This window comes from Fundulus heteroclitus, chromosome 5, assembly GCF_011125445.2.
Source record: "Fundulus heteroclitus isolate FHET01 chromosome 5, MU-UCD_Fhet_4.1, whole genome shotgun sequence".
Taxonomy (NCBI): Eukaryota; Metazoa; Chordata; class Actinopteri; order Cyprinodontiformes; family Fundulidae; genus Fundulus; species Fundulus heteroclitus.
This window is the reverse complement of record NC_046365.1, coordinates 12,085,520-12,109,187: the sequence shown is the minus strand read 5'-3', so window position 1 is coordinate 12,109,187 and position 23,668 is coordinate 12,085,520. Positions and strand designations below refer to the sequence as shown.

The following is a 23,668-nucleotide window of genomic DNA, read 5'->3' as shown; positions in this document are numbered from 1 at the left end:
CATGATGTCAGCTTGCCATTCCTGGTAATTAGATGAAAGTGAGGCCTTCAGTTCAGTGGTATAACAGAAAAATGGTCCACACTCGAGAAAACCAGGCAGTGCAAACGTTACGGACATTAAGACTCCAGATGATGCCAGAAACCAGAGCAAGAAAGATGTTTATTTTATTTTAAGTAGTTATTTAGTAAAGGTACAATCCCTCTGACGACGTCCTTAGGGCATATCTTTTTGAAAATGTTTTTGGTATTTACTTGTGAAATCTGTGGAAATCCATCAGTAAACACTCATTCTGCATAACCAAGTTGTGTTTTTGATTTTATATGAATACACCCTACTAGAATGTGTAAATATCGCAGGAAAGTTAGTCATGGCAATGTGCGGCTAAGTTATTTTAAAACCTCAATTTTCAACAGACAGCACAAACAATTGTTTTTTAATTTTTTTTGTTTGTTTTGGCAGCATGCATTACGACCGTATGGCTGCTTTCCCCCAGCATCTCATCACAAAGGGTATTGAGGCAGACGCTGTTTTCTCTCCCAGTCGTATGTATTATGAAGAATGACGCGTGCGACGTGAAATTTGCTGCACTGCAAAGTAAGAACGGGACTGCTGAGTGATGCTGTCAGTCTGAAAAGGACTACAGAAAATAAATAAAAAAGGAGATGAATATAACTGTATCTGAATCAGAGAGAGGGTTGTGGCATTTTTTTTTATATAATTAGCAGAGGCTATTCCCAATTCCATATGTTGAAGAGTTTGTTCTCCATCCATCCATTTTCTAACACGTCTATCCCTCATGGGGTCGCGAGGGGTGCTGGTGCCTATCTCCAATGGGCGAGAGGCGGCATACACCCTGGAAAGGTCGCCAGTCTATCGCAGTGTTCTGAAATCCAAATGATTAGGTATAACAAGACGAGTGTGGGAATAAAAAAAAACTATCCTAGAGCAGGTACACTGCGCAGCCAGTCTCCCAGGTTCTCTGTTACATCATCATCTGAAAAACCAGGCTGATGTTCTGCTGCCATGTGTTCACTGCATCTATGCCTCCGGATCTCCAAAAACCTACAAAGTTATTCAGGAAAAGAAACTCTTCGCTTTCATAAATCAAATCAAAGCTCATGCCAAAGGGAGGAGGCAGACAGGGAGAACATGGGAGGGAGCTGATGTGAGAGATTTACATGGAGGTTTTTGAGCTCAGCTTCTGAGAAGTGCATTGATCACCAGCCACGCCCAGTTCTCTCTCTCTCTCTCTCTCCCCCCTTCATTTTTTTTCTAACTGGAAGCAGCATCATAAGGGCACGATGAATAATTAACCTCTAAATGCCTCTCGCTGCCCCCATGCAGTAACAGCCGTCCTCTGCAGGACAGAGGGCACAGATAAAGGTAATTTCATGATTTCAAACTATTGAGCTTTGAAAATTATGTGATTTAAACCCCTAACGCATATACAAACACAGATGTATATGTATTAGGGGTGTAAATCACGGTTCGGTATATTTGTTGTTTTAAATGTAGATGGATGGATGGGTGGATGGTGTATTCAGCAATAAAACCACTTCATAATAGTCATTGTTGTCGCTTCTGATTTTTTGTGAGACGGTGCAGACTTTTGATGATGGAAAAATATTTTTAGCCAAATGAAATTCGCAAACTACTTGCTCTCATCTGAGCTGAGCATTAAAGCCCTCTAAATTATTTGTTTCTCTCTTTCTGACATGCATTTTAGACCTATATATTTGCCTGAATGCCTGAAAAAGCACAAACAAAACACTGTCAGACATGTTTCTGCCCCTCCCCCATAAGGATTCTTTAACCTGTATCATTGCAGCAGCATACACTCAAACTGAACATTTTAAGAACGACAACCTTCAAGAAACTTGATTAATTTACTGGGTACACATCTCATGTTAAAAAATGTGTGTTTTTAACAAAATCACCAGTATTACAGTTATCGACATATTTTTCAAAGAGATCGAAAAATATATTTTACTTCTAATTGATAATGTACAACTTCCTGCTTCCCGGGCGTGTCAATACAGCATTAAACAAAGACCTTTTTGGGCGCCGGTCACCATGATGGACAAGGATCCATATTTATCCGGTCACTACACCCAGTGAGGCGGGTAAAGGAGGTCAATACTGTCACAGCTGGAGCACAGCAGCAAAGGGTGAGATGTTGGGCTCGCCGTAAGACTCCATAGCAGCCGTTAGAAGATATCTGCATGTTGAGCAGTTGTTTTGGAGGGATGAAAGAAAAATACCCATTTGTCACACTGTAAAAAAATTACTTGTGAAGTTTGCCTTCCTTGGAATTTAACTGAAACAGTGTGTTTTGGTCAGATGAGACTATGAGGGGGAAGCTGAGGAGAATATAACAGAGCTCTGGCATATCTGGAGAGATCAGGTGAATAGAAATGACCAAAGATAGCTCTCTCTGTATGATTCAACCTTGTTGAATGTTGTTGAACAAAAAATAAAAAGAGAGGGTGTTAAACAGTATCAACAGCTGGGACACCAGCAAGAAGGCCATCTGGGATTTCTTTAGAAACAATTATTTCCTTCCCCACTGGATGCATGTGCTAAAAGGTATATTTTTATTGTCAGTGTGAAATTATTACACTGTAAGAAGAATGAATAGGTTTAAATGTTCTACACATTTTTGCCTGGGTTGCCAATTAATGTGTCAGGGACTTTATATCTTATCAGAAGATGCTCTGTCCGCCGTTAAAGTGAGCCAGTGACAGAGTGTCAGTAAAAAAGTGGGACAGCCCAGCTAGTTAAGAGATACCAAAGCGACCAAAAGGAAGCGTCTGGATGCTGTTTGTATCCAAACATAGATCTGCTGACGCACCGTATGTAGATCTGGAATTGGGACACAAATGCCGACCCTTTTTTGCCGCCGTATCACCATTACATGGAATGCAAACACACATGAAACGCAAGAAAGAAAATCATGTGACTGTTGCATGTGGATTGCATCAGTGCATGCTGTTCAAAGCCAAATATGTTCATTTACAAGAACGTGTTGGTTCTTTATTTTAGCTTTCTCTGCTGTAGCATAATAACTCAACAACAGCAGCAACTATTTCTGTAAACTAATAATGAAACAGACGCATACTGTTTTCTTTCAGCATGCACTCACCAGCCACCTTGTTACTTTCACCTCTGCAATTACTTGTTAACACAAACAGCGAATCAACCAATCATATAGCAGGACCTGCATTTAGGCACGAAGATGCTGAGAGGAGGACTTGATGAAGATCCATCTGCTTCAGAATGGAGAAGAAAAAGAAGATTTAGGCGGCTTTGAATGCGACATGCATGTTTCTATTCAACTGGCTGCCGTTAGTATTTCAGACACTACTTATCTGCAGGACGTTTCACCAACAACCATCTCTCAGGGGTACAGAGAAGGATCTGAATAAGACAAATGTGTGTAACTGATAAACGCTTCTTTGATGTTAGATGTCAATCAATGAGCAGACTGGGGGAAGGTGACAGTAAGGCAACAGTAGCTGAAATAACCGCTCGTTACAACAAAGGTATATCAGTGTATGCACAAGTCCAGCATTGAAGCAGATGGGCTACAGCAGCAAAACACCACAGCATTGAGGCTCTGCTAATATACTTTATGATAAAGTTGTGGTTTGGATGATGTTGCATCAGAATATTTTAGACGGCAAAGTGGTGGCAAGCCATTTGGAAGCTACGTTTTATGTAAGCTTGCAATGAACCCAACACAGAAAGACATTAATACTGTAGAGTTAAGCATTTGCTTATTCATTCCAAGTCGTACCCTTATCGCAAAATTTACCAACATTATCGGATATCGTATGCTTTCCGAATATCACGCAACCTTAAGGTCATCCCTTTGTGACCACATTGTGCCCATCTTCTGATGGCTACTCCCAGCTACATAATGCAACTTCTCACAAGACTCAAGTCATCTTGAACTGGATTCTTGCACCTGGCACCGACTTCACCGTACGCGTGTCACCAGATTTCAATCTGGGTGGACAAATTTGCTAAAGAGTTCAAGAGTAGAAATAAAAAACAAAAACAAACAAACAGAAAATGTATGCATGGATCGTGTTTGCACAGAGACAAAACAGCACCAAAAGATTACAGGAAGCAATTATGATGCGCTTGGTAAACATGTGCAGATGCAGTGGAGGGGGCTAGCTGTGGTTCTTTGCAGGTGTCTACGTCAGCATTTTATGACCAGGGAAGTGCTCTAAAAGCTGCATTAACCTGATGTTTAATACGATGCATGACGCTGCACACCAGCTGGAGATGGGCTCTGTCTAACTGCATCTGAAGATGCACCCAATATATCCCAACATTTCTATTAGGCATCATGCACAGGAAGACAGCTGCAGTCCGATGCGGGGGTGTATTGATGTAGTTGTCCATAAGTAATGTAATGAAGGCCATGGCTCCATTAGTACTCCCTTCCTGCACAGCCCCATCCCACCACTCCCAGTGGAAAAAAAGACGGGCAGACAGATAGGCAGGCAGATACAGAAAGGCGGAAGGTTTTACAGACAGAGAGGCGGGAAAAAAGGGGGAGATGAAAATGTCAAAGGTCGCGCTGTAAGCCGACCCGCTGGCGCGCAGGGACCCTATATGTCGGAGCGGATACAGCGCAGGGAAACCAGAGATGGGTAGGAATGATGGCCTGGGACGACAAGGAGAAATCTGGGGTGAAGTATCGCATCTGTGGCTGCAGCTCTGGTGGAGAAAAGATGAATGGTACGGCGGACAGAAATAGTGGAGGGAATGCAGCGCAAGATGAGCTGCGACTGCGGGGGTGGTTATTCCTCAATGAGTATGTTGTCACATTCACACATCCAGAGGAAGAGAGGCATCATAACACGTTGGTTTAGACAGAGCAGAGCCGATAAAAATGATAGCAACAGAACTGGGAAACCAAAGAAAACCCAGTAACACAGGACCCCTTGGTAGAAAGAGGCTATTTTTCTCCAGGAATACCACACTAGAGACAGGTAGTATTTTTAGACCTGCAAGTAAGATCCTCGTATCACGTGTTCCTTTGTCATCTTCACTATTTGTCTCACCTATGTTAGAGCTGCTATAGCTGCAGCAGACTTCCTGTCAACATTATGCTTTAATGAAATATCTATTTTAGTATCCTTCACATGCTGGTCTGAACTGCAAAAAAAAAACAAAGAAAAACGCACATCTAACCATGTCTCACCCAATTCTTTCAAGACCTAAAGGGCTGGGGCTGAAGAATAGTATAATTAGAGCTTTCCATAAAAAAAATACTTTAGGGAATCTAAGAAGCATGTGTAACATTATCAAGTTGTGTAAATGCAAATTCAGAAAGACCTTGCTGAGCATTTGTTTAAAGAACATTTTAAAAATGTCTCTAGAAACAGTACCACTGGCTTTAATTACACATGGAGGATCCTAAAGGCGTGGCTCTGCCAGGTTTGCACCTCTAGAGAATTACATGTGAAATTAATTGCTCTGGCTGTTTATCTAGGGTAATTTTCCTGCAGGTAGGTGAGCCTCCATCCCAGTTTTAAGTCTTTAGCACTAGCCTTACTGAAACTAAAGCACTCCCTCGCCATTATGCTGCCACCCCCATGCTTTACCATGGGAATGGTGTGTTCAGGGTGATGCAGTTTTAGCATTTCTCACCACATGACAGACATGACTGGAGGCAAAGTGAAATGTAAAGTACACAACTTGTAATTGACATAATGGTAGATTCTCCCAGCTAAGCGGTGAATCTTTGCATCTCCCCCAACGTTTTCAGACCCGACGGTTTGGGTGAACTGCAAGGTCTGGGCAGGTTTAAGGTGCAGAGTTATATGTGCAGTGTAGACAGAACAATTACATAAATTTGATCTTAACGCTTATGAATAAGCTAAGATTCCCACATTTTCCAAATACAGCAACTTTACAAGTTTGCAGATGTTTCATATTGCTTTTTGCCTTTCAAGCAGTGAGAACTTCTCCCATGTTATTCTTATGGTTACACAGCAGATTCAGCTTGTGACCTACTTTATTTCATGAGTTGACATTCCAAGCTTCAAACCAAGTTTGTCTTTTACTATTGTAACATTTTAACTTAGTGTTACTTATTTGAACTAGTCAGCCTTGAGAAAGGATTTTCCTCTAGACGTTACCATGTGAAAAAAAACACCTTGGGAAGAAGGAATTCATATTGTGATGTAGGGACTACTGTCACGGCCGTGACACTACAAAAGAAATTAAAATAACCAAATAACACGCTTACAGTATCCCCAGTTGCTGCCTAGCCAGGTGTTCACCAAAACAGATGATTATGCTTTTTCTTCTTTGAAACTACAATCCATCAAAGTATCTGATCCTAAGAACCCCACCCTGTAATGAGAGTCCAAATTCTGTGTGTGTGTGTGTGTGTGTGTGTGTGTGTGTGTGTGTGTGTGTGTATGTGTAGCACTAAAGTCCATTACTGAAATCATATTAGCTTCAGAGAGTGCACTGAGGGAGGAAACAAACCTTTCCCATGTCCTGACTCACATTCATCAGCCAAACACGCAGATTGCACAATCAAGAGTGGATGGAAACTAGGCATGGTTCAGTAGGAGAGTCTTCCCGTACCCTAACCTTGGGGAAAATTGCGAGTCTTTACCATACTTGCACCCGACTTTCAGACAAAAACATACATTCGCCAGCCACTTATTAGGTACACCTGTTCAAAGACTTGATGACGTGACTCAGCCAATCACATGGCAGCATGGAAGGCCCTGGACAAGGTGAGGAAGACTTGCTTAAGTTTGCACTGAGCAAAGGCTCACCAACACTGGACAATAACCGATCGTAAAAAAATCTTTGAGTTGTCTGACAACTCCTGATTTCAGCTGCAACATTCAGATGTTAGGATCAGAAATGGGTATAAAAAAACATGGATCAATTTTATGTTTATCAAAGCTTCTACCTGGTGATGTTGGTGAATGGTATAGGAAATGTTTTCTTTGAGCCACTTCGTACCCAAAAACCATCATTTAAAGGTGCATAGCCACGTTATTTGACTGTTTTTTGAAAGTATACATCAGTAGCTCACTCTGGTTGCATACAACGTTTTATGAAAGATTGTAAATGTCCTGCTGGCGTATTAGTTGTTATTTTGTTATTTTATGCTGTTTTTGCTCAATTTGTTAGTAAATAAAGCCTTTTGTGCTTATTTACGTACTGCGCATGGGTTAAAACAAGGAAGTGGCTAACGGCTCTTAGCATCTCCCAGCAAAACAATCAAGAAATGTCCAAGATCCAGAGGTAAAAAGCGCAAAAAAAAAAAAAAGATTCCTAGAGGGAAGAATGGAATGTCGCTGGGAATACAGTATGAACGTTGGTGTTCACTGAAGCGGATACTAAAGCTGCCGAAGCTCAGATGTGACCGCAGAGTTGATTGATGAGAGTAAATGATAAGATATGAGGTTCTTAAAAGTTGTTGTAGATCAGTTTATTTGATTAATAACTGTTGGTCTTCGATCACGCCGAGCTGACACTTTACTGTGAGGCATTGCAGAGGGTCAGGCTCGGTCCGGCATTCTTTACAAGTGATTTAGTAATGAAGCAAACCGGCATTACGATAGGTTTGCGATACTGTTGCTAGATGGCGCCACGTCTGTTTATATTTGTTAATCGCGCCCAAGAGCAAAATTTATTTCAGCTCAAAAAGGACTATCAAAACACTATGAAGATGGAGGCTTGGTGTATATAACCTTATTTTATCATGATCGAACGGTTTATGGTCTTTTTCTATGAGCATATCACGGGGCTATATACCTTTAAACACCACAGCCTATCTGAGTATTATTACTGACCATGTCCATCCCTTAGCGACCACAGAGTATCCGGTCTCCTGATGGCTATTTTCAGGAGGATACTTGTGTCACAAGGTTTAAAACCATCTCAAACTGGTTTTCTGAACATTAAAGGGGACATAGCATGCTAAATCTACTTTTTTTTTAGCTCTTAAATACATCTTGTTGTGTACTCTGAGCCTCTAAGAGTGCAGAAAATGTAATGTAGTCTCTCCAGGTGTTGCATAGATAGCTTTATATTCTTCTTAGGTCATATTTTTCAAGTTCAGTTTTCTATTGCGTTTTTTTTTAAATAAATAGATCACAGTATTTGCTGCCGATTTGTTAAACAAGGTCATGGACTTCCAGCTTAGCAATTTGGCCAATCCCCCATTTTTATTTCTTGGAGCGATTTTGTTGTCCAAGCTGAAGGATGCCAAAGCTACAAGTGGATAAGTCATAATGATCAGTTGTTCAGTACACAGTCCTCCACCATCCTCCGAAACGAGTTTCTCCCAGATGCACCTCACAACAGGGGTAAAAGGCGGGAACGTAGGGGTAAATTAACAAGGAATTCAGACCAAAGCATTGCAGATCCACTTTATATACACACCAACTGAATTATTACAATGTGAAAAAGGACGAACTGACAAGCATATGTCCCCTTTAAAGTGAGTTCCCTGTACTCCAATGGCCCCAAGTGTCCCAGATCTCAGTCCTACAGAGAACCTCTGGAACACAGTGCGGATGTTTTGCATCTTGGATGTGCAGCCGACATATCAACAGCCACTTTGTGATGATGTCACGTTGATGTGGACCAAAGTCTCTGCGGAATGTTTCAGACATCTGGTTGAATCTGTGACACAAGAAAATTAAGCCCGTTCTCGACATGAAAGAAGAGCCAAGCGAGTACTAACACCGTAAACACAAAAATGTTTAATCAACTTGCTTTTTAAGGGTATAATAATATTATCTACATTATTATAACGTGTTACAACATTTTTAGATCGTAATAGACCTTTATGTTCCACACCATGACAAACTAAACGATTTTTGGACAGCCAAAGTCTTCATTCTTGGGAACACAGTAAAGCAGTAGCAGGCTTCTTTAGGCCAGCCGTCTTTAAGAGGGCACAGCAACAAGGAGGGGGGTTCGAGGGGACTGATGCACCACTTTACACTTCAAGCATTGAGAGAAAACTCCAGTCACTACAACACTTCTCTGGTATCTCATTTAAAGCACTTAAGGAAAGACAGGTATGAAATGAAACTATTAGAGGTTTTGAAATCTTAAGTGTTTAAAGCCTCGGTGTATATTGGTTCCAGTAACTGATCAAAGCCTAATGGAAACGCCTCCATTTAAGTTCTTTGTTGACTAAAATCTGATATAAATCCGCATATATAATCTACATCTTCTTAATCTATAGCATGGGTCTTGACTGTGACTATAAAACATTCAGCAACAGCAAAACGGTTTAGTTCAGTAGCAGCCATTTGTAGAAAAACAGTTAGTTTCTGATACGTGATATTTGATATGGCTCATTGCCCAGGGCAGAAGAGCCTTAAGGGCGCTTCACAACTTTTTATTTTTTTTAGTTTACTTTTTTATGTGTTTAAATGCTTTCTCTCAGTTGTGTCCCGACCCAAACAAGTTAGCTATTGTATTTCTTGTTTTTGTTTTTTTGCATGTCCCGTCGAGGCGTCGGTGGAGAATTGGGGCGCCTACCAGTGTTCGGCATCTGCACAATGTAAGCATTGTAAGGAAATATGACTGCACACCACAGTTGGCTAATGTTGTTCTCTGATGTAGTGCTTCAGTAAAGGGCTTTTTTTCACTCCTAGAAAAAGAAATCAAGAGGTCTTCAATAGCTCAAAATCTGAAATACTTAACCTACTAGATAAATCTGAACTTCATTGTTCTACACAGCACAGATATTCTTTAAAAATCTAGTTTGAGTTTTAGAAAACTGACATTATGTTAGTGAAAAACACAAAGCAGCATTTTCAGTGCTTTTTATGGCATTAGAACCGCCTTGGATTGTTGGTTGGGGGCGCATAAGATGCTCTCCTGGCCACAGGGCAAGAATCGCCATTAGGCAATCACACACATACACAAATAATCCAGCTATCATGGAGAACCACACAGTGCACAAGGATAAAGAGCAGCGTGATGCAAAGAGAAATCGCATCAAATGAATCCATTCCAATCCCCAGAACTGGATCAATTTGCAATATGCTTCGCGAAGACAGACAGACAGACATAAATCACATTTACACAAGTTACAAGCAGACATTCTGTCTGAACGAGTGTGAGATGACTACATATTGACACTAGAGAAATCTGCTCCACAGCTAAATAAGATCTGTGCAGCTGCGGTGGAACTATGAGGTGTTAATTTGAGTGCTATCTGAGTTTGTTTTAACACCTTAATAAAAGCGGCTCAATTTCAATCTTTTTATGAAAACAAGAGATTTTTCTCCAGAAATGCTCTTTTCGTGAGCAGCCAATTCCGTGTAACAAAGTCAGCCAGTTGCAGAGGATGATGATCTGGTGTGTTCTCACACGGCAACGCCTTGGAGAGCCCAGCCTAAGCGCAGAGCACCAGCAGGGATGTTTACACGGCTGACTGGGCCGTCAGTGCAGAGAGAGAGAGAGCGCGCAGGCTACGGACGGACACTCACCTGCCGTATGCGGTTCTGGTGCAGCGGCGGTGGAGGTCCACCCTCCGGGGACGTGTTGCTCGAGGAGGCCCGTTTGGAGTCGCGGTCGGAGCCGCAGCCGCCGCCCCCCGAGCGACTCCCTTCGGGGCTGCTTGACATTCCGTCTTGGGCTGACCGCCAGAAAAGATAATAAAAATTTAAAAAAAAATCGGCGCAGTCAGTGGAAGGTTCTTTATGCCGGTGCGAGGTGGATCTGTGCGGGCCTCAGAACGCACGGAGCACCGCGGGGCCCCGCATCATTCTGCGTCGTCAGTGGATAACACAATGTGAGGGCAAAACAAATCAAAGGGATTGCCGAAGACTGTCAGAGCGAAGGGAGCGCTCTCTCTGCGCGCAAGGATGCTCCCGGCGTGCAGCTGGAGCCTGCGCATGTATGTGTACGGCCGCGTGAACGCGCTTCCGTCTCATGCGCTTTCCCGAAACTCCGCAGGATGCGTGCTGCCTTCCGTGACAATCGGACATCTCGCCGCTCGATTGAGAAGGAAGCTAGAATTGTCTTAGAGGTGTTGGGTTACTGTTATTTGGCCTGCTTGTTTGAAACTAAGTATTTTATACAAATTAGAGCGTAAAATCCAGAAACAGCTACTTAAATTCAGCAAGATGGAGCAACCCTATATGATAATATATGGTAGTGTGTTTTTTTTCTACTCAGGTGTTAGAGAACTGAAATCTGTGGTTGTAACATTAACAATGATCAAACGTTCAAGGGTTTTAAATCACTATTTTTCATTGGGACCGTAATTTGAGTTGAATTTGCGTAGCCTGCACAATCGTTCTTGGTATTATTCAGCCTCTAAATTGGCCTGGGCTTTTTCACTAAGCTACATATTTAATGGAGGCTGACAAGATAAAAATCAATACCAAGATTCTGAAAGCGTGGGACAAAACGTTCCTTCAAGAAGACATGTAGTCATCTAAAAAACAATCCTGGCAAAACGTTGCTGTTTGTAAGAAAATATTTAAAGCAGAGGGTGGAGTTGGAATAGAAGAAATAGAAAAGATCCTCCGTTGTCCCACAGTGGGGAACTTCAGGTGCAGCAGGAGTAAAGAGCAAATTTATAACATGAGAAACAAAGATTGTACAGTTATTAAAACTAGCATACTGAAGAAACTGGAGGACAGTGCAGCTGAGTAGGTTGATTTTAAAAACTGAGCAAAAGGTGCATGAATATTTATATAAGAACAACACCAACAGACTCTTTACAGGAGTTTAAAAAAACTGCAAAAACAGCATAGATGATACACATTAATTGTGTTTGTTAGCAGCACTGATGGTTATAAACTCTATCAGCTGCTGAGAGGAGTAATCTGTTGTTGCACTCCTTAGTGCACCTAGAATGCAGCAGTCCGGACTGCAACAGTGTCTTTACAGGTTTATCCAAAAAATCAATCAGGCAGCTGCAGCTGATCCAGAATGGTGCTGCTCGTGTTCTCACTAAAACCAGGAAGATAGAGCACATCACCCCAGTTCTAAAGTCTTTACACTGGCTCCCTGTAGCTCACAGAATAGACTTTAAAATACTTCTGTTAGTTTATAAATCACTAAACAGCTTAGCAACAAAATACCCGTTGTTGCTGTATCCACCTACCGGGCCACTCAGATTCTCTGGTTCTGGTCTACACTGCAAACCCAGAACCCAAACATGGAGAAGCAGCATTCAGCTTCTATGCTCCACAAATCTCGAACAAACTTCCAGAAAACACGCAAAACACTGAGTTCCTTTATATCAAGACTGAAAACCCACCTATTTAGAGTTGCTTTTGACTCACAGTAACAGAGACATTGATCAACATATTTGATGCATATTGATGTTATCACATGATACAGTTTAATGTTTGTCACTGGTCTCACAACTAGTGACCATTTTGATGCGATTATGATGTTTTTATGTTTTCATGATGTAAAGCACTTTGAACTGTCATGCTTTGAACTTGACTTGAGTTGAAGGAGCTCTCAAGCAGCTTAATGCATTGGGTAGGAGACATTGTCCAACAGTGATGTTATTTTTGCCAGAGTCCTTCCCTCTCCCTTTCTCACCACCTGCACTGGGTCAAGACAGCATCCAAGCCGGCCTTCCTGACAGCTTCCTCTCAGCTGTAGATAAGCTGCTGCTCCAACAAACTACGCCATGGAAGATGGTTCATGACACTAAATAGTCAACAAAGGTGTATTGTATATTTTAATGCATGAATGGGGACAAACTTATAATGCACTCATTTTTCTTTGAATTCTTGAATTCTAAATCACGATCACAATAAAAAAACAGCTTCACTTTTCCTTTATGGTTAGTATACACTAATCCTTACAAGTTTAGACTTGTATTATTGCCTTAAAATATCTGTGCATCTCTGCAAAATAGGCAACAACCTAAACCCATCAGTGTAATGTAATGATTACTGTAAAACATAGCTAGGATTTGTAGCACTAAAGAACACCATGACTCTGTATGATTAAGATGCTAACACTATATTCTTCTAGAAAGACTTGAACATGCTGTAGGGATAAAGGGAAAGCATTACACTGGTTTAAATCCTGATCATCTGACAGACCTCAGCTTGTTCATGTTAACTTCTGGGTTACTTGTGGAGCAACACAGGGTTCAGTCCTTGGGCCATTTCTCTTTACTAGATATGCAGATGCTGGTCATATAATTAGAATATCATGAAAAAGTTCATATTTTAGTAAGTCCATTGAAAAAGTGAAACTTGTACATTGTATTCACGCTTAGACTAATATATTTTAAAGTGTTAATTTCTTTAAATTTTTTAGGATTATATCCGACAATTAAATAAAAAACCCAAATTCAGTATCTCAAAAATGTTGAATATTGTCAAATGGTCCAATATTGAAGACACCTGATGCCACACTAATCAGCTAATTAACTTGAAACACCTGCAATCACCTTTAAATGGTCTCTCAGTCTAATTGGTCTGTGGGCTACACAATTAATGGGGAAGACTGCTGACTTGACAGTTGTCCAAGAGACGACCATTAACACCTCACACAAGGAGGGCAAGACACAAAAGGTCATTGCTAAAGAGGCTGGCTGTTCACAGAGCCCTGTGTTCAAGCACATTACTAGAGAGGCGAAGGGAAAGAGAAGATGTGGTAGAAAAAAAAAGTGTACAAGCGATAGGGATGACCGCACCCTGCAGAGGATTGTGAAACAAAACCAGTTAAAAAATGTGGGCAAGATCCACAGAGTGGACTGCAGCTGGAGTGCTTCAAAAACCACCACGCACAGATGTATGCTAGACATGGGTTTCAGCTGTCATATTCCTTGTGTCAAGCCACTCTTGAACAAGACAGAGTCAGAAGCATCTTGCTTGGGTTGAGACAAAATGGACTGCTACAGAGTGGTCCAAATCCTGTTAAATCAAGAATAGAATTTTAAATTCTCCTTCTCATGTATAAAGCCCTTAATCATCAAGCTCCATCATACGTCAGAGACCTGACCGCTGCATGTCTACTGGTGGTTCCTAGAGTCTCTAAAAGTAGAATGGGAGGCAGATATTTTAGTTATCAGGCTTCTCTCCTGTGGAACCACCTCCCAGATTTAGTTTGAGGCAGACACCCTGTCTACTTTTAAGACCAGCCTTAAAATGTTCAGTTTTGATAAAGCTCAGAGTGGTTTAAGTTATCCTGAGCTATCTCTGTAATTATGCTGCTATAGGCTTAGACTGCCATAGGACATCAATATCTCTTTCCCTCACTCCACTGAGTTGACCCATTTGTTATTTCAACTTTTAACCATGTTTTGTCATTTTTCTCTTCATAGTAGCTACATCTGGCATGGCGTTGTTTAGCTGTGGCGCAGATTGTCTTTCGCTACCCATTCTGCTTCTTTTAATTTTAATCTTTGTTCTGTCTTCTCAATCCTTCAGTCAGTCGAGGTAAATGGCCGTTCAGACTGCCTGGTTCTGCTGGAGGATTTTTCTTCCTGTTAAAGGGGAGTTTTCCTCTCCACTGTCGCTACATGCATACTCAGTATGGGGTATTGCTGCAAAGCCATTGAAAATGCAGATGACTGTCTCATGTGGTTCTATGCTTTCTGGAGTGAAGGCTGATTGTCAAGACTCAATGCAATCCGTTGGGTTTCCTTTGCTGTAAAAAAAATTGTAGCGAATCTGTCTGTATGGTTTGATTAATTTGACTTTCAGAAGTACCGTAAGATGATGTGTTGTATAGTGGTCTGTATAAAGAAACTGAATTGAATTAAACTAATGTCATGACGCTGATTTTAGATGTGACCACTCACAACACTGCCCTCTGTCTCCATTAGAAGGTATTGCAATGACACACTTTCCCACCCTAATAGACTTATTAGATGAACAAATCAGACGCAAAGCAGCAACACACATGTAAAAATATAAAAAAGGCTTTATTACACATGTAACTCTGACAAACAATACACCGCAGAGCGGATTCCATAAACAACAGCGAAGGAACCACTAGAAAGCATTAACCATGACAAACACCAGTAATCACAGACACATGGTGGGAAAGCTTATGAGAACCAGAATGAGAACTTCTAAGGGACTGCTGAGTCTTTTTCTTTTAGTGTGCAGAGAGTTGGTCCAAGTTATCATGGCTGCGACTGGTGAGGTGGCTCTCCAAGATTTCCCCAAACAAATTCCTTTTCAGCAAGCTGTAGGCCATCGGTAGAAGTTGCTTGACAACCTTGTGAAAGTACTGGAAGAAAGGACACACAAGATTAACAGCTGTTGATTACAAATCTAGTGTCTTAGCAGCGTCCAAGCCATCATGTTGTGTAGAAGACATAATTACTTAATGTTTCATGTAGTCAACAATTATCCTAAGTGGAGGTAAATGATTACTAAGAGGTTGTGGCAGGTTACGTCTAAGAGACTCACATGAGATCCATAACAGAAAAGGTCTATTCCAAGTTCGTAGCCCATTCCGTAGTCGCACTCGTCGTTAGCGAACTGAACAAACGTGATCATCTCCTGGATTGGTCCAAAGGCTTTGACGCGTTCCTCGTCGGTTCGAGCTTCAGCAATGGCTTTACAGATTTTCTTGAGACCAGCTAGTACGAAGAAATGTTTAAAGTTCAGATGAAAAACCCAATTGAAAGAGTAAAACCAACATCCAGTGGACACTTGAGCTCACCATCTGTTTCTGGTAGTTCTCGGTACCCCACATCATTCTTGTCGACGGGCACAACGATACCGGCACCGTGGAAGGTCTTGGTAACCACCTACAGTGTTGACAAACGATGGAAAACACGTTTAACATCCAAGACCTATTAGGAACGAAGCTACGGAAAAGATGAAAGAATATGGCTTTTAGGGATGGTGAATTATTTCGTACCGTTTATCATTATTGTGATTTTATTTTCCTTTATAAGAATTTCTTTATTATTTTTTTTGCATTGTGTTTATGTATTTTAGCTTTCAGTTTTTATCTTAGGCTCTGCAACTGTGATCTCTGTACAACACTTTGGTCAACCCAGATTGTTTTAAATGTGCTTTATAAATAAAGGCTGAGTTGATAAGAATTTATGTTTGTAATGGCAGTGATTTTTCCCACTACAATTAGGAAGGTATCAAATATTGTTGGGACTGATACTTATATTTTCCCACTTTTAGTTATTTATGAGTTAGCAGCAAAATATTGAACATCTTCATATGACTAAGCGCAGTTATGTGCAGCTTAGCATAAAAACTATCATGGTTCATCTAACTGGAGTAAGTTGCACTTTTTTAGAGCAGTATTTGAGTTTGTTAAGCTTTGACCGTGTGACACACAGTCCCAGCCATAAAGTCTATTACTGAAAAAAAAAAAAAAAAAAAAAAGAAAAATGCAGTGGCTTAAAATACTTTTTAATATTATTGCAATAAATTCCAAAATGTTGGGATGAACACAAGTCCAAATAGCCCATCCTATTGACTTTTAAACCTCCAGCAGAAAAAAAAAAAAAAAAAAAAAAAAAAAAAAAAATCAATCAAGTGATCTTGATTTCTCTAAACAAAAAACATCCCTGTTCCTTGCACACATCTTAGAAGACTGCACATTATTTTGTTAATCTAACACATGTGGATTTTCCTGAACAATCTGTGATTTTCCCGTATTACATTAGAAGTCGCTGTGGAAGACTCTGTGCTGCCTGCTGTAGCTTCCTGTACATCTGGTGTGTCACCTGCTAAGCACGCTCACTCCGATATCCCCAGAAAATGTGGGTAGATTCAAAGCAAGTCTATGAAGCAGCAGACTAACTTTGTTTGTCTTTTTTTCCAGACATCAAAAACTTATTGAAACAACGTGTAACCATAGTTCTCCTCTGTCAAGCACTTCAGTACGCTGAGTTTACTGAAGACTGTAGTTGTTTGTGTCGACTTGGATCACTTTTGAAACAATGCTTATTCCCTACATAATAAAACTATTTACATATATAAATCAAGCAGAGCACTATGGCGAAAGCGATAATGCTCCACTTGTGAGCATAAAATCTGTTGGGCTCTTTCTGGCATTAAGACAACTATTCTTATTGCCACATTGCCAGACAGGACACACACAAAAAAAAATACGCTTCAGTGTGGAAACCTTTTTTCAAACAAATGATCTGTTGCTGTCTGGGAAGGTCACAATCAAAATATTAATGTAGAACATAACAATACTGATAAAATATAGGGTGTTATTTGGTTGCATTTAAAATCTATGGATTAAAAAAAAAAAGAGAATCAGTGCCTCCAAATCCGAGACCACGGTCTTGAACCGGAAAAGGGTAGAGTGCCTTCTCCGGGTTGGGGAGGATGTGCTGGCCCTAGTGGAGGAGTTCAAGTATCTTGGGGTCTTGTTCACGAATGAGGGGAAGATGGAGCGGGAGATCGACAGGCGGATTGGTGCAGCGTCTGCTGTGAAGCGGGCGCTGTACCGATCCGTTGTGGTGAAGAGAGAGCTGAGCCAAAAGGCGAGGCTCTCGATTTACCGGTCGATCTACGTTCCTACCCTCATCTATGGTCACAAGCTTTGGGTCGTGACCGAAAGAACGAGATCCCGGATACAAGCGGCTGAAATGAGTTTTCACCGTAGTGTGTCTGGGCTCTCCCTTAGAGATAGGGTGAGGAGCTCAGTCATCCGGGGAGGACTCAGAGTAGAGCCGCTGCTCCTCCACGTCGAGAGGAGCCAGTTGAGGTGGCTCGGGCATCTGGATAGGATGCCTCCTGGACGCCTCCCTGGTGAGGTGTTCCGAGCACGTCCCACCGGGAGGAGGCCCAGGGGAAGACCCAGGACACGCTGGAGGGACTATGTCTCCCTGCTGGCCTGGGAACGCCTTGGGATTCCTCCTGAGGAGCTGGCCCAAGTGGCTGAGGAGAGGGACGCATGGGCCTCCCTACTGAAGCTGCTACCCCCGCGACCCTACCCCGGATAAGCGGAAGAAGACGGACGGACGGATTTTAAAAAACATTTTAAGTTATTTAGTCCCATCCAGCATTATCTATAGAGCACTTAAGAAAACACCCCGCATGACCAAAGTGTTGTACAAAAGAATGCAAACAAGACATGAAATGAAACCACTCAACATCTATTGATGTAATATCAAACTGGGTTTGACCTCCCTGGTGAGGTTGAATGTCTGCTACAGGATCAGGTCAGAAACTTTTTTTTACGGATTATGTGATTACAGAGGCTGGACTGAGAAAGGCAGTTACCATGGAAACAACAAATAAACATCAGCCACTGGAGACACAGACCCTGACATAGTTAGACTGGACAGAATGACTGATTAGGGGAAGATGTGTCAGCTAGGACACGTCTGCATTATAGCATGATCCTCTCCACCAATGTGATGAAAGGAACTCTGCATTTTAGATTATGATGTTAAAATATAGGTTGGGTTTCAAGAGTCTTTATTAATACAGAAGTCTACAATAGAAAAACCACATTGTTCAGGAGAAGAACCTGGGGTGACTGCAGCCAGGTCACTTCTTCAACACTTTGGTAAACCTTTATTTTCTTAATAAAGCAAAGGTTTAGTTTATGACAACAGAGCACAGCTAATTCCACCCCTGACAAACATTTCAGGTCTTAATCTAATCAAAAATCAATTTAGAAAAAACAAAACAAAAACAAAACTGTTCATGACAAAACTACTTCCTGTAGAGTTGATGTATGAAGCTAAAATCTGATAGATAAAGAATATTGTTCCTTTTTGGTGAAGTTCATATGAACTACACTAAGGAATATAGTTATTAAATTCAATTACCTACATTTTGTTACTTTCCCTAAACAATTTGGGAAAAAAGAGCAACTACAAGAACAAGAGTTGTGTCTGAACACGAGACTGTTAAGTGTTTTCAAACTGTCAACTTTTTCTGTCTAATTTTTTAAATACAAAATAAAATAAAGTTTTTATTGCAAACTTGGATAATGATATATTGTTTATATTTGGACTTAAGCAATAAATTACAACACCACATTTAAAAATGTTCACGATGAATTTACAGTATTCATATACTAGCTACGTAATATTTGTATCAAGGTTAGGATTTAAATACAGAACCTCAAAAACCAGAACCGCACAAATAAAACAAAGAAAAGGAAGGAAGAAGGAAATTATGGGGGAAAATAAACAATGGGTGGAAAAGGAATAGATGAAAGATAAGTGAAGCAAGGAAGAAAAGAAAGGGGCAAAATAAGGAAGAAGGAATTAAAACAGAGTAGAGAGGAGGGAAGGAAGGAAGGAAGGAAGGAAGGAAGGAAGGAAGGAAGGAAGGAAGGAAGGAAGGAAGGAAGGAAAGGAAAGCAGGAAGGAAAAAAATTGGAAGAATGAAGCAATGGATGGACAGGTGAGGAAGAAAAGGTTGATGGATACAACATTTAGACAATATAAGGAATGAAGTTGTTAAAAAAACATTTTCTTTACTGTTGACTGGGAACAAATCCCGTCTGTGCGTCACCTTTCTGTCCCGCTCCTTCATGCCTTTGGTCTTCTGCTCTAAAGAAAAGCCTAAGGTCTCTGCCTTGTCCCTCAGCTTCGACTCCAAGCTTTCCAAAGCCTCTTCCTCGGCTCTCTTACTACTCCTCTCTTTCTTCTTCCTCAGCAAATACAGGCTAGAGATGAAGAGATCAGCAGCATGTACAAAGAATCATTCAAAGAAAGAAATAGATGGGAGAGGAAATAATACAAAGTCACATTTGCTCCTCGGCTGACTGTGTGGAAAATAATGGTGGTTAATACTCACTGAACAGCTGCAAAGATGTTATCTCCCATCTGTGTTATGCTGCAGCCCTTCTTTGCTTGATTTTCCCCAACAAACGAAGGAAAGGAGTCTGGGGTATCTCTGACATTTGTGAACGATTAAAATAATTAAAACTCATCCTGCTTCTAGCATTAGAGTTCAGCCAACTCATTTACTCCTGGAAAGCTACGGGACTTCAGTGACAGCATATACCTGTAGTAGCCCATGTGGTGCTGGCTGTCCTCACTCCCTTTGAGCACAGTCTGAAACTCTGGGGGGTCGTAGAAGTACCTCCAATGCAGGTGAAGGTTGGGCTGGGGGTTCTTGGCGCCTCTGTGAGCTCCTGCCAGAATGTCGAAAGGGCCGACCAGCTGCAGACCCAGAGTTTCTTTCAGGGCACCTAAACGGGTTCCAATTAAGGCAATTAGAATAAGACCACATGCAGTGGAGGGGAAATGATTTCCAGGTTTGATTTTTTTTTTCTTCAGGCATGCCAAGTTATTAAACATAACTGCAAGAAATACTTCAACAGCATGTGACACAGAGAGCCAAAACAATGATCAGGGAGTAGCCCCTTTCAGATCAGCTTCACAATAATCACACAAGCAAAACCTCCACTTTATGGATCAGTTTCTTATCAGCTGATGTCTTTGTTTTGTATCGCATCATATTGTGTCAAACCTGTCCTGCGTTTACATCCCAATCGTTACGGCTTTGCGAGCACCTTTAGAGGACTATCAGACACGTGACTGGGGTAGGGCCACTTAAAAGCTTTCAGCTGATTGCGAAGCATAAACATGTATAGATCATGGATCTATACATTGAATCATTGAATCATTTAGTTTCCTCATAGTCTGAGTCATAAATAATGACAGTTCTATTAATGCAGCAGTACTATTAACACAACCCCCTGCGGAGAATGACAGCACTTCAAAAAAAATGCTGCACAAGAATCAGCTACTGCAGAAGAGACTTCTGTTGCATTTAACTAGTGTATATACCACGGGGGTTGTCAGGACTGAGCTCCTTGCAGAGGTCCCAGAAGTGGAAGAGATCTTCTGGCATTTGAAAACCGTACAGCCGAGCCAACTCATCACGCTGCTCTGGGTCCACTCCGGACGGAGGCAGAGCTTTGGATTCATCAGCTCGGGCTTTCTTCACCTGTCCATTGGCTGAGCGGGACTCCTAATGAAGAAGCAGAGGAATTATCCATGTCATACGTACAGTGGACAAATTAGTTGGGGTCTGTTTTGTTGCTATACGATGGTCCAGAAGCTTTTCACCCTTTTCCCCCCACATTTCAACCACGACATTTAATCTACAGTTGTAAGTAATTTAACCTGTCAGTGATGGTCTAAGAGGATTGTTAGAGAAGGTCAACGTCATGAAGACCAATGAACAGACCAGTAAGCCAGGGCTAAAGGCTGTGGCAGCATCATGCTGTGGAGAGATTTTTCTTTACACGGGCCAGGAAGTTGGACAGCATTGATGGGAGAATAAATGTAGCTAAATAATGAGCAATCCTGAAATAAAAAAAAAAATGCTTGGAGCAGTTTCCCTTCCAGCAAGAGAGCGATCCCAAATATTCAGTCATAGCTACAACGAATTGGTTTAGATCATACATGCATGGCTAAATCCTCTACTACCCCACCCCTAAACCCAACTGATACTAAGCAAGACTGGAAAGCAGCTTTTCAGAGAAGCGCACAAACCAGTCCGACTGAGATTGAGGAACTCTGCAGTCCAGAAGAATTCAATCCACACTCAGAAACATGCTTTAAACACTCAGGGGGTCTGAAAGTAGCTGCACACCACGCAGAGAGCAGCTGGGTTCATACAGAGCTGAAATCACACAGGTTTACATAAAGACCTAACAGTTATAGGGGCGTGAATACTTCTGCATGACACTGTAGGTGTAGCCGTAGCCTCCCTGCAGTGCTCTGTGAAGTGTCTCCTGCTCCCGGTGGTAGTAATAATTGCTATTTAAATGTTTTACCTCTTAGCAGAGGACATTTAGGCGTCTATAGACAAAACACATAAACAGCTACAGGCCGGCAGCACTAACATCAAGCTGAACCACCTCGTGTTGAAAGCAGCAAAAACAAAGGAGCTGGTGGTCGAGTTTCACAGATGCAGACCCACCTCACTGACACAGGTGAACATGCGGGGAGCTGATGTGGACTCGATAAACTCATCAGGAGGACCAGCTCTGTCCTGGGATGTCCCCTGGACCCAGAGCAGGTGGTGGGAGACAGAAGGACTGTAAGGAAAATCACCTCACTGATGGAGAATGTCTCCCACCCCATGCATGGAGCTGAAGAGCTCTGTCAGTGACAGACTGCTGCATCCCAGATGCTCTAAGGAACATTTCCACAGGTCCTTCCTCCCAGCTGCTGTTATGCTCTATAGTCTCTGCTGCTCCCAACAGACTCAATAACTGTTTACACAGGTTCTGATCTGATCATGAATCTCTCAGATGCTGCTCCACTATCATGCACATTGCATATCATAGTATCGTGTGTTGTGTAAACAGGCTGGAGTCGTTTCCACTTCTAATTTCCCCCCCCCACTATGCAATATTTATTCACTCTGGTATTTACTTTTTTTTTAATCTTCTACTCTTAGTGATTCTTTAGAGCCAATTTGAGTTTAGACTGGTTTGTTCTTTTTTTCTTACTGCTAATAAATGCGTGTACACTGTGTCTTTGCCAATGTCACGCCCGAATCCCCAATAAAGGGATTCTTATCTTAATTGGCAACATTCAGCCACTCCAACCTAGCAGGTTAACAAACCAATTCCGCTAGCTAAAAAAAACAAAAGCGATTATCGGCACGTTCATATGCAAATACACGTGCGGAGGAGGGTTTTAAACCCGGTTAAACGGACGTGTCCGGCCGGCCGGTCACCGGAGCAGGGTTACAGCAGCCCTGAGCAGGCAGGCTGCTGCCATGTTGGCTCCCACCGCTGCTCCTCACTCGGCGCATCAAACACTTCTGCCCTTTGCGTGTAGTAATGCACGTAGTTTCAGTCTCTTCGCGCTCATAAACAACAGGGTCTTAACCTCGTGAGTCCGCTTTCTGAGTGGCTATTTGAGGTAGGGATAAAACGTGGCTAGAGGGGGTTAAAATTACCTGATTTGATTTGGTTTTTCTTTTTGCGCGCCCTGTCATTTTCTTCCTCTTGTCTCTCCGTCGTCGTCTTCTTCGGCGGATGGGTCAAAGCAACAATAACGTCGAGTTGAGTCGCTGCAGCGCCCCCAGGAGAGCCGGGAGGGGAAGTGCTGTTTCTCAAACAAATGTCACGCTCGGAAATCTTCCTCTTGTGTTTTATGGCGGTTGGCGAACAACTTTTGGTGCATTATCACCGCCGAATGGAGCGTGGATCGCGATTCAAATAGTGAAAAATAAAATAGAAAAACATCAACTATATGCTTTTTATTAAATTAGTAATTTTAAGGTATCTCAATAATTAAGGTTGTCCCTCTTTGAATTTTGATGTACTTGGTGATACGTTTTTTGATTTCCTGAAAGCATTCCTTAGCTCTGTAATAGAAAAAGGAACATTTCATAATTCACTGCATTTCCTTCTAAAAATTGACTGTTTTCATTGACTGTAGATTCTCTTCCCTTTTTTCTTTTTCATTTAGATTATATGAGCTAAGAGTTTTAACAAACTCCTCCACTAACATATTTCTCCTCCTCTGTCACAGCAATTATAGCTCCATCCTTTAGAACTGGATATCCATAATCCGTTTTAATTCCCCTCATTCTTTTTATCATTGCCCAAATATTTGACTTTTTTGTCTCTTTACCAACGGAACAAAATGTTTCAATTCCCAATAATCCTTTTTTGCATATTTTACAGTTCTTTTAACAAGAGCTTGTGACCTTTTATGTTCAATAAAATTCTGATAGTTCTGATT

General features: G+C 41.5%; 2 protein-coding genes across 19 annotated transcripts in view; both read right to left on the bottom strand.

Annotated features, from left to right (window-relative positions):
- ank2a (ankyrin 2a, neuronal) overlaps positions 1-11,033 on the bottom strand; it is a 114,580-nt gene extending 103,547 nt beyond the window's left edge. For 15 of the 18 annotated variants that reach the window (XM_036136890.1, XM_036136902.1, XM_036136903.1 and 12 more), the window contains exon 1: positions 10,503-11,026. In XM_036136890.1, coding sequence (XP_035992783.1) covers positions 10,503-10,640 — 138 coding nt within the window. In that variant the 5' untranslated portion in view covers positions 10,641-11,026. Of the gene's footprint in view, positions 1-10,502 lie in introns of all 18 variants that reach the window. The other 3 variants (XM_036136906.1, XM_021318035.2, XM_021318045.2) reach the window with 3 other exon arrangements.
- A 3,871-nt stretch (positions 11,034-14,904) lies between these two features.
- Positions 14,905-23,019, bottom strand: LOC105928332 (histone PARylation factor 1). Its single transcript, XM_012865548.3, has 8 exons — positions 22,878-23,019; positions 20,747-20,930; positions 19,959-20,145; positions 19,749-19,847; positions 19,464-19,617; positions 15,673-15,760; positions 15,417-15,589; positions 14,905-15,234 (listed from the first exon to the last, which is right to left on the bottom strand). The coding sequence occupies exons 1-8, from the start codon at positions 22,914-22,916 to the stop codon at positions 15,100-15,102; spliced, it is 1,059 nt and encodes a 352-aa protein (XP_012721002.2). The 5' UTR covers positions 22,917-23,019; the 3' UTR covers positions 14,905-15,099.
- Between the last annotated feature and the right edge of the window lie 649 nt (positions 23,020-23,668).